Below are 15,685 nucleotides of genomic sequence, written 5' to 3' on the forward strand. Positions count from 1 at the left end.
GAAGGCTGTAGAATATAACTTTTTTTCTCACACAACCTTTAAATAGCTTGTAAATGAACTGTACAAACATTCAAAATATAGCTCAGTAGTTATGAAAGCACATTTCTTTGTTACTGTGTGATGAGAACAAATCAGAACACTTTACTTGGTGCTGTGCAAATGATAAATATTTTTGCTGAAACCCAATTTCCCCAGATTGTCTATATGCTGTATAGTTTTACAGTTTTTTATATAGTAAAACAGCATGTTGGTGGGAATGTTTGTGGCCATTTCAATTGAAAATGTGCTTTTTGTAAATGACAGTTCACTATCACATCATGCTTTAGTAATATTTATTTATTTATTTACAAGTGAGTTTTTAAACATGAATTGAGAAACATTTCTGCTCTTCCCCTATGACAATGCTATTCGTGACTTATGAGGCATGTCAAGCGTCATTTGCACCCTATATGTAAGCTAGATTCTTATTACACTTGAAGCAAAAGTTTAGTCTACTAAATCAAACAAAATATTTTTTTGTATAGCAGAAATGCTGAACTCGCAAATTTAAAGGGAAGGTGCTCTCATATTTGACAATAAAGAAACAAGGCAGCTCAATAAAATAAAGTATTTGCCTAGGATCACACAATTGTAGACCAGTTTACTGGGCAAGAACATTAGAGTTAAGTTGAGTAGATTAATCAAGTCACAAAACCAGTAGGTCTGGTAACATTTTTATGGTTTGCCTGTCCAGGGTTTTTTTTTTTTTTTACAACATTTGCACTCCATAGAAATGTGTGCTCTGGTTTTAACATTTTTTTAAACATACATTATAAGTTCGCTAAGGGTATTCGGCTTTTTACTTCTAACTTGAAGGTTTTAAACTTGGTAAGTCAGGGATGTGGAATTCCTATAGCCCGACGCCCAGGAAATATTGTTTGGGGTGAAGGGCAACAAGTTTTTATGTGGATTGTTACCTTGGCACAAGTAGGCCCAGCACCCTGCAGCACAAACCCTTTGGCTGCCAGTTTGCAGTACCACATTATGAATCAGGAAAGGGCACTGTCTGTAGTTAAGGTAATATTTTTGTCTATATGTTAATATTGTTCAAACTTGTATTTATGGTTCATTAATTGAAAGCCTTTATTAGGGTGAGTGCTCTATGTAAATGTTGTAAGCTCTGACTGCACAACTGACGATGGTTCCTGTTTAAAAATGTGTACACACGTTCTCAAAGTTTAGCAATATGAGGCTTTGTATAAAGCTCCCTAGAATGCTCTGATTTGATGCAAATATTTGCAGAAGCAAGATTGATGATTCTTTGCTTTCAAAATAATGTGTTCATAAAAAATGAAAGCAGGAATAAAACATTTCACTAAACTACTGTCAAATTTCAGGTACCATTTCTTTGAAGCATCATTTAGTAACGTGGTGAAGCACGCTAGTATTTCCTCAAAATATTCATAATGGAAAATCAATGTAACCAGTTTCAATGAGATTATGGGAAAGAAAAGGAAAAAAGCATTGGCAAAGCCAGTAGGTCTGAAATTGGTGGTCAGCTTTTTAGTTTTGTCAGTGTGAATTGGGCCTTCACCATTATAAGAAACATTGGCAGAAGCAAAAATAGTTTTTGGTCTCAAAAAGCACACAATGCCACAGTAGTTACTGGCACTGAAAAAAACTATATTGTGTGCCGATATGCTCCTTGTAAAAGAGCAGAATGCTCTCACTCACAGTGAAGCCTGCCAGTACAGAGAGTGAGACAGATTTTTAATAAACTCAAAAGGTCATGGTCCTCTCCAGGCCTAATTAGGGGCCCAATTATTAAAGAAAGTCTCAAAAGTGCACCCCTGGTATATGTCCCTGCATTAAGTGCAGCTATACGGCTTTCATGAATTCCCAAGAGTTTACAGAAGTAGGACAAAAAAATAGTCCTAGAAAATATTTGTGAACTGCATTTTAGCATGAGCAAATTTGCATGTGTAGATTTGCTCATGCGAAAATCTTAAGTGTTTGCCAGCTCACTTTCCCTCCAACCTGTGGAGTGGTGTGGCTCCCTGGTTAGAGGCGGCAGACCCGTAAGCAGAGGACGGCCCGGGACCAGGGTTCGATTCCCGACGCGGCAGGGTCGTGGACCAGGGTCAGCGGGCTCGATAATTCTCGCCTCGGTGCCTACTCCAGTCAGGGACCACACTCGGCAACTCTGGACATTAGCTTGCCTCATCTTCACAACATCCCCCCAGACCGCCGGGGATGCTTGGTCGCACCTTAGAGATACCCATTAGGGACCATCTCTCAGGGTGAGCCAGGACGGGTTCCCCAGCGGTCGAAGCGTGGAGATACTCCTCCGGGAGTTGATTCTAGCGCTATATAAACCCACAATTAAATTAAACTACTTTGTTCTCAACTCTGGGAGAAGGTTTACATCTGCCATTGTCTAGAGTAAATTACCAACATTTCTTAGTATGTGAAAAGATTAGCGAAGAGTTGTTGAAAACCCTTAAAACATGCAAGGTATTAGGTTTGCACAGACTCAAAAGTGCATTCAAACCCTGTAACTATAGCTTAGCACTACCTTCAGCCCCAGTATGTAGATCTGCGGAAATGTGGCAACATAAGGGTATTGCAAGTATTCAAACACTTCTATATTATGAGAAATGGCATCATTAGGCTATATCAGGGCTCTTATATAGTGAGACAGCAGCCATAATTTGTCGCCGCAATACATGGCACCAAAGGGACAAGTGGATTTTGTTCCAGGGCAAGTATATTTATGAAGCAACCTGCCCCATGGACAAGTAGATATTTTATTAAATTCCATACCCCTGGGCAGTAGATATTTTTAATGATTGTTTTATTAAGTATGATGTGTAACTTTTAAAGTACACCATTTAGTATTCTGTGACATTTATGAAAAGATGATTTCTTTTTTCTGATGTGATCATAGTTTGTTTATTTATTATAGAAAACCCCCAAAAGTTATTTATTGATGGAGTACAGTTAATTTTCTTAGTAAACGATGTGCATCTAAACTGAATTATGGGGTTGTATATTCTCACCCCCTAAACATTCTTTTCAACATGAATTACTCTAATTTAGATTTAATAAAATCTACTCTCCCCACTCGTTATGGCGAGTGAGGATTGTCTTTGTACAGGAAATGGCACCTTCCTTCAAAAAAGAATCCGAGAGGCGTTTTCCTCTTTCGATGTGAGCTTCAGATTGCAGCACACATGGAAAGAGGAAAAATGAGGAGAAAAAGAACATTTCTCCTCGTTACACCTCCGCTGGGGAGGCGTCTGTTTTTGGAGCTGCCCCAGGTTTACATGATTTTGTAAATATAGGGCAGCATCAAAATCCTTGGGTGTTACGTGGGAACCCCACACAAAGCCCATGGAACACCTCCTTGGCGTAGAGTAAGGCAACGCAGTGGCTTGCACTGCTATGTCTTACTCCATATCTATGAGACCGTGCAAAGTCCTGCAGGATGACTCTGTATCGCCTCATAGGTATGGGAGTGACGCTTGCGCCGTCTGAGCATCAAAAAAAGTAATGCTCTGGCAATGAAAGCCTCTCATAAATAAGCCCCAAAATATTATTTACTTTTTTAGGCCTTTCATTATCCGGTATCTACATATAAATTAATGAGCTGCTTAAATGAAAAATAAATTAAAAAAATGTGTTACTCAGTGGGAAATGCACTGTAGTACATTATGAAACCTCTATTAGTTAATGCACTGCAAGAGGTCTGTGTGTAACCAAAGAGACACAAAATTAAAACTTGATTGGTACAGTAGAGAATAGTGATGTGTACTTTTAGTGCTACGAGGTCCCAGCCTATGATAGAAAGCACTGTAAATATGCAAGTCATTACTTTATACTTGCATTACACACAGTGTAAGATAGTGCTGCAAATAGTTTTACATTAAAATGGTGCTTCCAAAATGTAGATTTAAGTAATAGCAGATCATATGTAATGCATTTTTCTTTTTTACATAACTGTCTCTTCAATACACCTTTAGGGGTACCAAAGGCTGTGTAAATGCAGTTAGAATTAAGGCACGCACTTCACAGCTCAGTTAACTCTTTGCGCTACCACTCAAAAATACAAATCTTTGTCATCTCAAAGCTTGGAGTGATTTGATCAAATAAAGCCAGAACCAGCTCCCAAGCACCCTTTACACTTGCAGATTAACTGATAAGAACATTTGCATTTCACTGAGGCAAGCCGGCACCCTGCAAGACAACTTTTCACAGCACAAGAGACTCAATTGATTGAATTTTACCTGATAAAGATCTAAACTAGCCATCTCAGAACTGCTGTCTTAATCCAAAAAGAAAGCAAACGTTTTGGATTGCAGGCACAAGTGAAGCTGGGGAATGTGCGACCCCCCTTCCCAGGCCCCCACGGCCCTCCTGCGGGTTGCGCCCCATAGATTGACGACCTCTGCTGTAGGGTATCCGTTTTATCCCACCCCACATTTTCATAGCTAGTAAGTCCACTGTACAAGCATTTCAAAATATATTTCAGTAGTTGTGAAAGGCCACTCTCTGTACTTCTGTGTGAAGCAAAAAAAAATGAATTGGATGAAAAACAAATCTGAACACTTTACTTGGTGTTGTGCAAATAAGTATGCTTTCTGAAACGCAATTTTCACAGATTATTGTTAATACACTATATCGTTTTATCAGTAAAGATGCAAGGTAGTGGGAAGGTTTTTTGCTATTTCTTGGCAATTTGCTATCTAAATGACTGCTCCACCACATCTTGCCTTAGTAATAGCTTTATTAAAAGTGAGTCTTCAAATATAAACTGAGAAACACTCCTGTCCCTGCTCTGATGGCAATGCCATTAGTAAACTGAGAGGCAAGTCGGGGATCATGTATGCCCAATATGTGGGCTACAATTTTATTACACGTGGAGCAAATGTTTAGTCTATTTAATCAAACATAAGAGTTTTGTGTTGTACAGCCGAAATGCTGCTCACATATTTGAATGTGCACTCATATGTGAGAATGAAGAAAAGACGACTGTAAATTAAAATATTTTTCTAGTAGATAATTGAAGTTATTCGACCTGCAGGTCTAGTGACAGTTTAATGATTTTTTGGAGGCCCGGATCTGTACATTTTGGTTTTGCTTCTTTATTTTGTGAGTTCAGCATAGGTTCAGTATTTGTTTTTTCAGAAAATAATTGAGGCTGGGAGTTGTGTTCCTTTATTTACTTGGGATTGCCTGAGTGCCATACATCGCTGCTTTTCAAAATGGTTCACTTTTAAACTTAAAAAATAATCTAATTTTGCATGCTTGGCCTCTCTTTTATGTATTTGCTGGGTGGTGATATGCTACAAGCATTTATATAATAAAACCTCTATGATTACAAATTAGAAGAAACCGTAGAAGTACGTTGAAATGCCACATTGAACTCCGCTCCAGGAGATGCTGGTGGATCGTTAAACCTCAGGCCCTCCTACCCTCAAGCTCAATCTGGTGAACTAGGATCCCAGTAACTCCTTTGCATATATTAACCCTTTGGGGCTCCGGTAACATTCTAGCAACAGGCTTCTAAAAAAAATGCTTTTTTGTTTAAAACGATATTCAGGAATGCCTGACTTTAAACTGTATGTCTCAATTACGTTCAGGATTTAGAGTTTTTCAAGTATGAAAACTGTGTTAATGTTCTACTCATATGTTTGTTTTGTTCTTAACTATTGGGATTCAAATCCAGAATATCCTATTGCTTACATTTGAATTTTAAATTTTTTTTGGGGTTTGTTCTGAACATTTTTCTAACCGGCTCATCTTCATCAATGTAAAATGACACAGAAGCAATTAAGTTGATTTTTACCCCTACTTTCACTCTTTCATCTCAACATTCTACGACTAAGATAAAACGCCATTGACTCTCGGAGTTAGGTTAAAGTGTAGAGTAAGGGTATGGAGTAGGATTGGGCATAGGAATAGGATAAAGGGAAAGTTTAGGCTTCGATTAAAGGTTGATATATATCTATTTTGATGATGTAGTGTCTGTGTAGTTGCTAATTACTCAAATACTTTCTACGAAGTTGTAGGTTAAGGTAGTCGGGTCAATGTAGGGATTTTAAAGGTAGCAATCAGCTACCGTTTTTTTGTGAGACATTTGTTATATGCAATATGTGAAGATTAAAAAAAATGGAACAAACTGAACAGAGGGTGCACTTTGTGAGGAATATTAATGACTCCAATGTAATCTTGCTAGCCTTTAGCTGTTGAACTTTGGCTACTAATATATGGTTACTGTTCGAGGAGACAAGGTCTTCACTTCCATAAAATGGAGGCATTAAATAGAAAGATTTGCACTTGGATTAGTAAAAACGTTGTACAAACATCTATTTGAATAGCATCAAAGCAGTGAAACTCTAAGTTAGGTTCACCTAAATACATAATGCTCATGACCTAGGAAGATCACTGGTACTGCTCAGTCACTAACTAGCTTTGGGTCTTTATGATCCTTAATTTGAGATGGAAATGTCATGTGCCATTTAAAACCTAACCATCGCATGACCACATATTAAATTCATTACTGCTAATACCACTAATTTCAGAGTGCTTGCTGTGTTTAGAATGCGAAGGTTTGACACAGGAAATTTTTCAAATGCTCTGTTTAGAATGTACATGCATTTATTATTTACACAAAAATGTACAGTTCAGCTAGCGTGGGCCAGGTTGAAGTGGAAAAAAGTGTACAGAGTGGACACAATCAACAAAGTGAAATTAAAGATATTGAGAAACTGGAGAAAACTGGTTAAAAATAAACTATAAATAGAGATAATTATACCAGTGCACATCCCTACTAGTTACTTTTATCCAATTGAGTTTCAATTCAAATCACTTCATAAGTTCAATTTTCTTCAAGTCCACACAATTATTCAGATAGAACAAAGTCCATTAGTTCTTAAAGTTCTTATTTATTGATTGCTCTCTTGCCACATCGTCACAGCCGACGCGCGTTTCGCCCTCCGCGGGCTTTTTCAAGGCAAAGCAAAATAGTATGGTGAGTGGCGTATTTTCATATGAATCAATAAAAACGTCAAATCCTTAATCATTGGTCCTTAAAGCCTTAGAATAGTGGATGCGAAAATTGTTCCATAAATTTCTTGTACATCTAAATCCATTTGTCACTCAGTGGTATTTAATTTAATATAGGATTGTGGGAGCCATGATAAGTTCCATCGCCATAGCGAAACCGGTCACGTATACGCAAGGCGTCTCTCTTCCGCGTTCGTCTTGCAGGCTGTGACGATGTGGCAAGAGAGCAATCAATAAATAAGAACTTTAAGAACTAATGGACTTTGTGCTATCTGAATAATTGTGTGGACTTGAAGAAAATTGAACTTATGAAGTGATTTGAATTGAAACTCAATTGGATAAAAGTAACTAGTAGGGATGTGCACTGGTATAATTATCTCTATTTATGGTTCATGAAATTCTACTACACCTTCTGTGGGTAGATTATCGTGGCTGAAATTGCTTAAGCGTGAATAAGCATCTTATCAGTTGGGCACTCCCAAAGTGAGTATTCTCGTGTCACTGGATAAATCAATACTATGGGAAAAATGCAATATTGATGTGCTGATCATAGTGGCAAATTCACCTTGTTTCTTTTTTTGTGTATAAAAATAAACTATAGTCAGTGGATAAATGCTGGAAATAGGACATGCAAAAAGAGAAGGTTTCCATTTTTTTATTAAATATTTCACTGGTGGTTAAAAAAGTAAGCAAGTTTTGTTCCTAGGAGAGTAATCATAACACAGTAAAAAGTGAATAATAAAGAGTGAGACATTTAATACAACAAGCAGTACGAACAGGGTGCCATATAGTTCCATTTGCAATATGTGTTTATTGCTATAGTAGTTATCTTGGTGCAGGAGAGGCAGAGAAAGTATCCAAGTGAATAGATCTCGAAAGTTCGCTGATTCCATCCTTAAAGAATTCCTTTTGCTCTGCAAAGACTGATTGCTCCTAACTTATTAAAATAACACCTTAATTCAGTTCTCAGTATAAGGATGGTTGGTGTCTAGCAGTGACTGCTGCCAAACGTTTGTTTTGATGGGTTGGCGATAACTGTCATTCTGCTTCTGTTAAATCTTCTATGAATATCATCTACCTTTTCCTCTATTATTGCTAACTTATTGCACCAGAGTCCAATTTACCAAAATGTGAAGATTGCATATAGTAGTAGTACTTAAACTGTATAGTGGTCTCAATTATGTGACATTAGCATGTCTATTTTTCTCTCTCTTGGCATATTATTGAAAAGATGCGGGTGCTTTGGTCTCATGACTGTTTAAAAAAAATCACTTTAAATGTTCTCAGTAGTGTTGCACTATTTCCTTAACCACACTATCTCTACATACAACAGCTTGGATCACCTCTCTTGCACCCTCTGCAATGTTCCAGTAAAAAGTGAATTGCTGTGGCAAGCACATATACTTGGAAAACAGCATAAAGAGGTAAGGTTCCCCCAGCCTTTGAGTTTTCCTACATAGTGTTAATTGCAGAAGATCTGATTGAATGTGCAGTGGAAAAAGGAGCTCTGATGTCTAGGACTGGGTTAAGCTGTCTGTGTAAATCACTCTCGAGCCTAGCCTGAAAGCAACTGTACAAGGGCGGTGCTGCTTGCTTCCAAACCATACTTGATCGTAGCTTGGCTCATGTAGGTCTGTCTTCTGGGTTACTCTGTGTCCAAGTTTGCTCCTGGTTTAGGTGTGATTATGCTCTTGGTTCTATCTGTATATGTTGTTGCAGTGCAGCAGCAGGCCACCATGAGATTAAGTATTTCCATGCTCTGTGTTACTTCTTTCATCTTCCATTGCATTGTGGAGTTGCATACAAGCTAGTGGGGTAAGCAAATGAGCAGAAGTAGTTGCCCTTTAATAGTGCAGATTGCTCCTTCTTTTAATTGTACACCAACCTCTTAGTCTCCCGTTTATTTGCCACACAAACTCCATTTGCGTAGTCTCCCCCGTTGTAGCAAAAGGGGCTTGTAGATCCTGTGCTCCTGCTAACTCTGCGTCAGTGGAGCTGCTACCTTTATGGCGGAATCAAACTGTGCACAGTTTCTGAACTTGGAGTACCCCATGACTGATGCTTTTATTGATAGTCTGGCTACGTTGAGATGTTCAGTTGTATTTATTTAACTGAGAATTTGCAATTTATCAAGTCTCTTGCTTTGTCTACTTACAGTAAATATTAACCTTTAGGCAGGAACTATTATTGGGACTGAGTTGGTTTAAAATGTATAGCAAAGGCACATTGTGGCTTTTTGCAGTCTGTGTACAGATCTGCTTTTGCTACATACCCAACCTATATTTAGCCAGTATTTGCTATTAACTGCGGTTTACTCCTTAACACTTAGTATATAAAGACTCCAAAATGCCTGTGACACTTTTACATTTTTTAAAAAATATTTTCATTACAAACCTCTTACAGTTCAATGGCATACAACATTTAAAATAGTACATATAATCCTAGTGCATCTGGAACTCCATCCGCCGGCAACCCAATCCATCATTAAGTTGTTCTGTCTTTGTTTCCAAGTAATGAAATTAATAACTATCTTTTGTATGTTGCCAATATCCTTCTAGAGGTATAAGAAGTCTTCCCTAGAAGCCTGGCTGGTCAAGAACTTCCCCAACGGTTCTGACCAAATGCTCCTGATTTGTTCAAACCTTTTGGGGCAACGCCGTCCTTCATATACCGACCATTTGGCCTGGATGCACCAATTGTTTGCACTAATGCTTAAACAGTGGAAGACTGGGCGACCGCACAACCTGCCTAGATGGCGCTTAGGCACAATAATTCCGACTTTGCAGAACAACTACTGTTACAGTGTTGCAGTTTCCTCCCCCACATACCACGGATACACATTTTCTTCTCGGGGTGAGATGGGGGGGGGGGGGGGGTGAGACTTCTGACAGGGCCTGTAACACCCTCGCCCAATATCCTCTGATTCCTGGGCAGTCACAATTTATGTGCAGAACAGGACTCGCTCAGCCACATCCCCATAGATACTCATCTGTTGCAGCTGGACCAAAATTAACCAACTGTATCCTCATTTAATAATCTATGTAACATCATCAAGGACACCATAAAGCCAGCTCTAATAGAAACCTCCTTTGATCCCTGCATTGTGACCTCCCAGTAGGTGTCAGAGAGGTCCTCCAGGCCGCATGTCCAGGTGTTCCTGAGACGTGGAGCAAATCTGGTGCATTGTTAGGTATTTTCCAATAGATTAGCGCAAGCCCCCTTCGTAAGAGGGGCTCTGCCAATATCGTATCTTCTAGAGAGTTGCACTTCGCAATCTGAGTCTTTTTGGCACGTCTGTGTGTAGGACATGTTAGAGGCCCAGGTAATGAAATACATCCCTCTCAACATCTCATATTCTTAATCAAGCTCCCCAATTTTTGTGAGGGCCGTAGACCCCTCAAGCATTCCCCAGTTTAGTTATTCTGATTGTGTCCCATCGGCCAAACCCCTTTGGTTTGCTTGTTTCCCACTGCTGCTGGGAATGCCAGAGCAGGGTTTCTCCTGTCAAGGTTGCTTATTGCACAATTAGTCTCAACCCTTGATCCACCTGTGGCTTTTTATTGTGTATAATATTTGGATGTTTATTATAACCCATCCATCGGCTGTTATGTGTAATGGACTGCTCTCCTGTTGGGGCAAAGGCCCCGTCATTAATTATCACCTGCAGTGCGACCAAGTAATATATTATGAGATCCAGAGGGCCTTTTCCCCGTTATATACCCTTCCTGGCAGCACAATTCTTGGTACACAGTCATTCCAAAGTAGGCAGCGAATTGCACCCTCAACTGATCGAAAAACCTCAGTGGTCTTTTCTATGTGGAATATTCTGCAGGGTGCAAGCAATTTTGGGAATTACGGTATTTATAAGCATGGCCACCCTGTCCAAACAACAAAGAGAGTGGGAGCGATCTCCAGCAGCTAATGCCCTCCCTGAAACTTTATAGAATGGGGTGCAAATAGCGGTTTAAGAATAGCTCTGGGTCTCTTCTAACATGGATACTTGGGTACCAAAATTCATCCCTGCTTAGTTGTAGTTGCCCCCATATCCGTACCCTGGATTCCAATTTGTCAAGGGGTAGATTACCGACTTAGTCTAATTTATTCTGAAACAGCTGTACCGCCCAAAAATATGCACGGTTTGCTTGGTTCTATTGATTGAAGACTTCGATTCCGACAAGTAAAACAGAACATTCTCCACGTAGAGCATTATGTCTTCCCAGACAGAACCAACTTTCAGTTCTCTCACTAGAGGGTCCTCCCTCATCCATCTCACAAACTGGGTCAATCGCCAGGGGGCAAATATGTGCGTAGAGAGGACATCCATGCCTGATTACCCTGAACATGGATCTGACCCACCTGTGGTCTTCTGCAATGGAACTCTTCAACCTTCCCCCCCAGCCCCTTTCACCAGGGCAAAGAGTGTTGGGGTCCAGGGAAACTGTGCCCTCACCTTCAGGCCTTTTGATAATACCACCACGGGAGTCTGTTTCTCTCTTTTGAAAACTTTACGGAAGACTCAATTTTTTGCCAGAGCACACCAGAAACATAATCATTTTTGCAGTATTCACTTGGATACTTGACTATGCCAATGTGTTGCTTGTGGGTTCTCCCAAAATATTCCTAAACAGACTTCAACAAGTCCAGAATATGGCATCCAGACCTGTGCTGGTATTCACAAAAAGCAATCCATTAAGAACGGCCTAAAAAGTCTCCATTGGCACCCTGTCAAGCACAGAATAGAATTCACAGCCTTGACATTAACCTTCCGGGCTACCCAAATGAAAGGCCCTGTATACATCAGCTACAAAATCAAAAGGTATTTCTCTCACAGAGCCCTATGTTCAGCCAATCACAACCTGCTCTGCATTCCCAAGATTAAAAAGTCCAGACTACCTTAGTGGTGCTACCTCAGAGAAATCAAGATCCTCCTTAAGACTCACCTCTTCAGAGAGACCTAATCATGGTTGGTCCTTCTTATGGCTGCTCTTTTATGGTGTTTTACTTTTTGCCCAGCACCAGGATGCTCCTTTTCGGAGCAGCCGTTTTGCACTTTACAAATTTATATTATTCCTTCATTCATTAATTTATTCATTCATTGGAAAAAGCCGCGAGAACTCCCCATTTACTGTTACTAAACCAAGAGGACTGTGGTAGAGCAGCCTAATATACCCTAGGAAAGCTGGAATACAAGTTCATTCTCTCAAGCAACAGGAGCTTGAACTGCCACTTTTAGGAGTCAAAGGCGTCCGTGCATCCTTTGAGCCCAGAGCCACCGGGCCCCACTTGATTCAAAATTTGCTTTACAACCGTATAGATGCCTGAGATTCAGTCCTATGCTGCGGCCTCGGACAAAACCAGACTGGTCCGGGTGCACTAGCCCACCCATGACATTGGCCAACTGGAGTGCTAAAATCTTCCATTAGCACATTTAAAAGAGAATTTGGCCTATATAGTGAACATAGCTTGGCTAGCTTGACCTCTTTGCGTATCACAGCAATCATGGCCTTCAGTGCTTCTTAGATTGAGATGCTTCCTCCCTTATCGCGTTATACGTACTTAGGAGATGGGCAGATAATCAGCCACAAGGCATGTAGGCAGTCCACCTTCTCTCATCTAGTTCCACAATTGGTGAGCGATCAGAGATTTCCCATGCCAAATACCTAGCTTTCCGAAACTTATCCATGTGGGCCTCTTGTGTAAATATATAATCCAATCTGGAGTAGGACCCATGGGACCCAGATGAGTAGAATACTTGGGCCACCTTGGGTTTACGCTGTCTCCATATATATATATCAGACCACACCTCTGCAAACTGTTTAAGTGGTGAGTACGCAGCTCTCAGCTCCATCTGTACTTCTGTGCATCAATATGGGGGCAACTACATCTATTTCTCATCAGTAAAGCTCCATCCCTTCACCAGACGTCTCAGAAATGGTCCACATGCCAACATCGCCCTAGTTCAGGTTAGATCAGTGTCCTCTCCCAGTGGTATTTCTAATTGCCATGCTCATCTCCTGGCACTAGTGGGTTCCCAGTGGGTCAGGTGTTGCACCTTCAAGCTCCGAAACCTACTGTTTCTGCTAAGGACCCATCAACATTCTGCATGAGGCCCTGGTTTCACAGACATTTGATGATCAAAAGGGCTAAAACCCTCAAGCCAATCATATACCTCCTCTGGTGTTTGAAAAGCTCAGAATTTTCCCTCGGCCATGATCTGCAGTTTAGCTTGACAGCATCATATACTTGACCTCTTTCTCCCAGAGGAGTCGCCTGACCTGTTTTTGGACTGCCAGGGTATAATCGGAAAATAGGCATATAGATACGCTCTCAAATTTTAGGTCTCTCGGAACCCTGTCCGTCTATAGGATTGCATCCTGGTCCCTGCAGATAAAAACTATGGTCATTATTTTCCTTGGCAGCTACCGAGGTCGGAAAGGGCCACTTGGGTCCTGTGGGCTCTTTCCACAGGGAAGATTTTTTCGAGTATCCTGGGTTGAATCTACATTGGCCAGTACTAGCATCAAAACTACCCCTGACGTAAACATGACTCTAGTGTTTGGGGAGCCACTCCTAATGTCTAAGTAAACCAACTCAATGTGTTTGCTTGTTACCAGTCGCAAACCCTCTATTTCTATTAACAGCTGCAAAAGGGCACTTCTATTTTCTAGGTTCGCATCAGTATTGAACAGGGAAACAAAAGCCAAAATATCATTCACTTGCCTGATACCCTACCCTATGTACCTCTTATCAATTGACCCGAGGTCAGATCCCCCTCACCGACCTAAACCTATCACTGCTACACGCTGCGATTGAGCCACCCTCCGGGATCAAACCGCAGTGGGAGAGTTTCCTGTCCGGAAGGGGAAAGAGGGTCACCTCCGCTAGCCAAACTCTGTTCTAACACAGTAGCATATGTATTTGTTAATACATTTCTTGGTGTAGGGTCTCTACTGGTTCCTTGAATAGCTGTAGCAATATTGCAGGGGGTTCTCAAAGTCTCTGCAACACCCATAGTGACTTTAGGCGACCCTCTATCTTCCTGACCTTCTTGGCTCCATAACTTATTCGGAGAGGGGTCCAAAAAGGTCAGCTGATTTCCATTAACCAGCCCTAAGTTATGGCCAAAAGTCAATACTGATGGCCCCGAGGGCCCAGGGACCTTTCTACTTGATGGGGGGGTTTGTGCTTTCTGGCTCCTCAAGTTCGGTGGTGAACCGTCGTTTTTTTCTGTTTCCGTTTAGGGATACGTCGAATCCTATACTTCTTCTTCTTCTTCTTCCCCCTCCGACCTCGAAAGTCATTGCTTTCTCTCGAGGGGGGAACCTACCCAAGGGGCGCAGTGACTAAAGTAACAGTGCATTTTTCATTAAAATAGGAATAAATCTAGGGACCTGCAATGCTAAAAGTATTTAAGTTGCATTTTTTTTTAAATAGGGTAGACCTGCATTGGGGACTTAACTGATGTTACCTTTAATTTTAAATAGCCCCCAGAACTGGTGGACTGGGTACTCTGTACTTTAACTGGAGCTGAGCTTACCAGGGAGCTAACTCTAGGCGGTGCAGCTATAGAGGCCTCCTTAACTTTCTGCTCCTTTATCTTAATTCCCTGTTTAGACACCCCATTACATGTCTGGCATGAACAACATTCTATTTCAGGAGCCTTTACTAACTTATTTGATACTTGGTTAACAAATTGAGTTTTTGGATCCCCATTAGAATAGAGAACCTCCAATATATGATCAGAATTCGCTGTGGTTTTCTCCAACAGAGATATAATTGATGAGAGAATTTTCTCCACAACATAAAACATCTCTAAGGTGCCCCCCCATACATTCTCTGCCTTGTCCTGAGATGCAACTGATGCACCCACGTCAGACAAGTCTAACGAATGGACAGGAAAAAAATAGTGGGGGTACTACTGTACAGGGCGGGCATATGAGAGCAATCAGCTGATAGGGCCGGAGACCATCTCAATTCTGGATCCACTGTGATTGATTTTCTTAAATGGGCCTCCAAATCTTAGTTTTTTTCCCAATGTATGTATGTATGTATTTTTATTTTTGTATAGCGCATAACTCACCGTTCGGTCTCGGAGCGCTCGCGAATGGGCTGGGCTATGGAGGAGTGGCGTGGAATTTAATTTCAGTTAAAAAGCCAAGTTTTAAGGTTTTTACGAAAAGTTTTGTGGTTTGGGTCCGTTCTAAGAGATAGAGGAAGGGTATTCCAGGTGGAGGGGCCTATTTTGGAAAAGCTTCTGTCCCCATTTCTAACTGTCCTGACCTTGGGGACCTTTAAATAGTGTTTGTTGGATGAACGCAAGGTTCTCCCTGGGCAGTAGCCTTGGAGTTTTCTCTGCAGGTATTTAGGTCCAAGACCATTGATGGATTTATGTACCAAACAACATATTTTGAATGAGATTCGCTTTCTTATTGGAAGCCAGTGAAGGGCTTTCAGGCATGGAGCTGAGGGGGTGCGAGGAGGAAGATCAAGTGTCAGCCTAGCAGCTGAATTTTGTAGAGTCTGGAGTTTGGTCAGAGCGCTATCATTTACATCAGCCAGTAGCGCGTTACCATAATCAAGGCGGCTGATTATGAGACCCTGAATGAGAGGTTTACGGGAGGCAAGTGGGAGCCACTTG

General features: G+C 40.9%; 1 protein-coding gene across 1 annotated transcript in view; it reads left to right on the top strand.

Annotated features, from left to right (window-relative positions):
• The window catches only part of ZNF830 (zinc finger protein 830), a 256,345-nt gene that overhangs the window by 22,616 nt on the left and 218,044 nt on the right, over positions 1–15,685 (top strand). The window contains exon 2 of the mRNA XM_078687744.1: positions 8,372–8,471. Coding sequence (XP_078543870.1) covers positions 8,372–8,471 — 100 coding nt within the window. The remainder of the gene's footprint in view (positions 1–8,371; positions 8,472–15,685) is intronic.

This window comes from Lissotriton helveticus, chromosome 4_1 (genome assembly GCF_964261635.1).
Source record: "Lissotriton helveticus chromosome 4_1, aLisHel1.1, whole genome shotgun sequence".
Taxonomy (NCBI): Eukaryota; Metazoa; Chordata; class Amphibia; order Caudata; family Salamandridae; genus Lissotriton; species Lissotriton helveticus.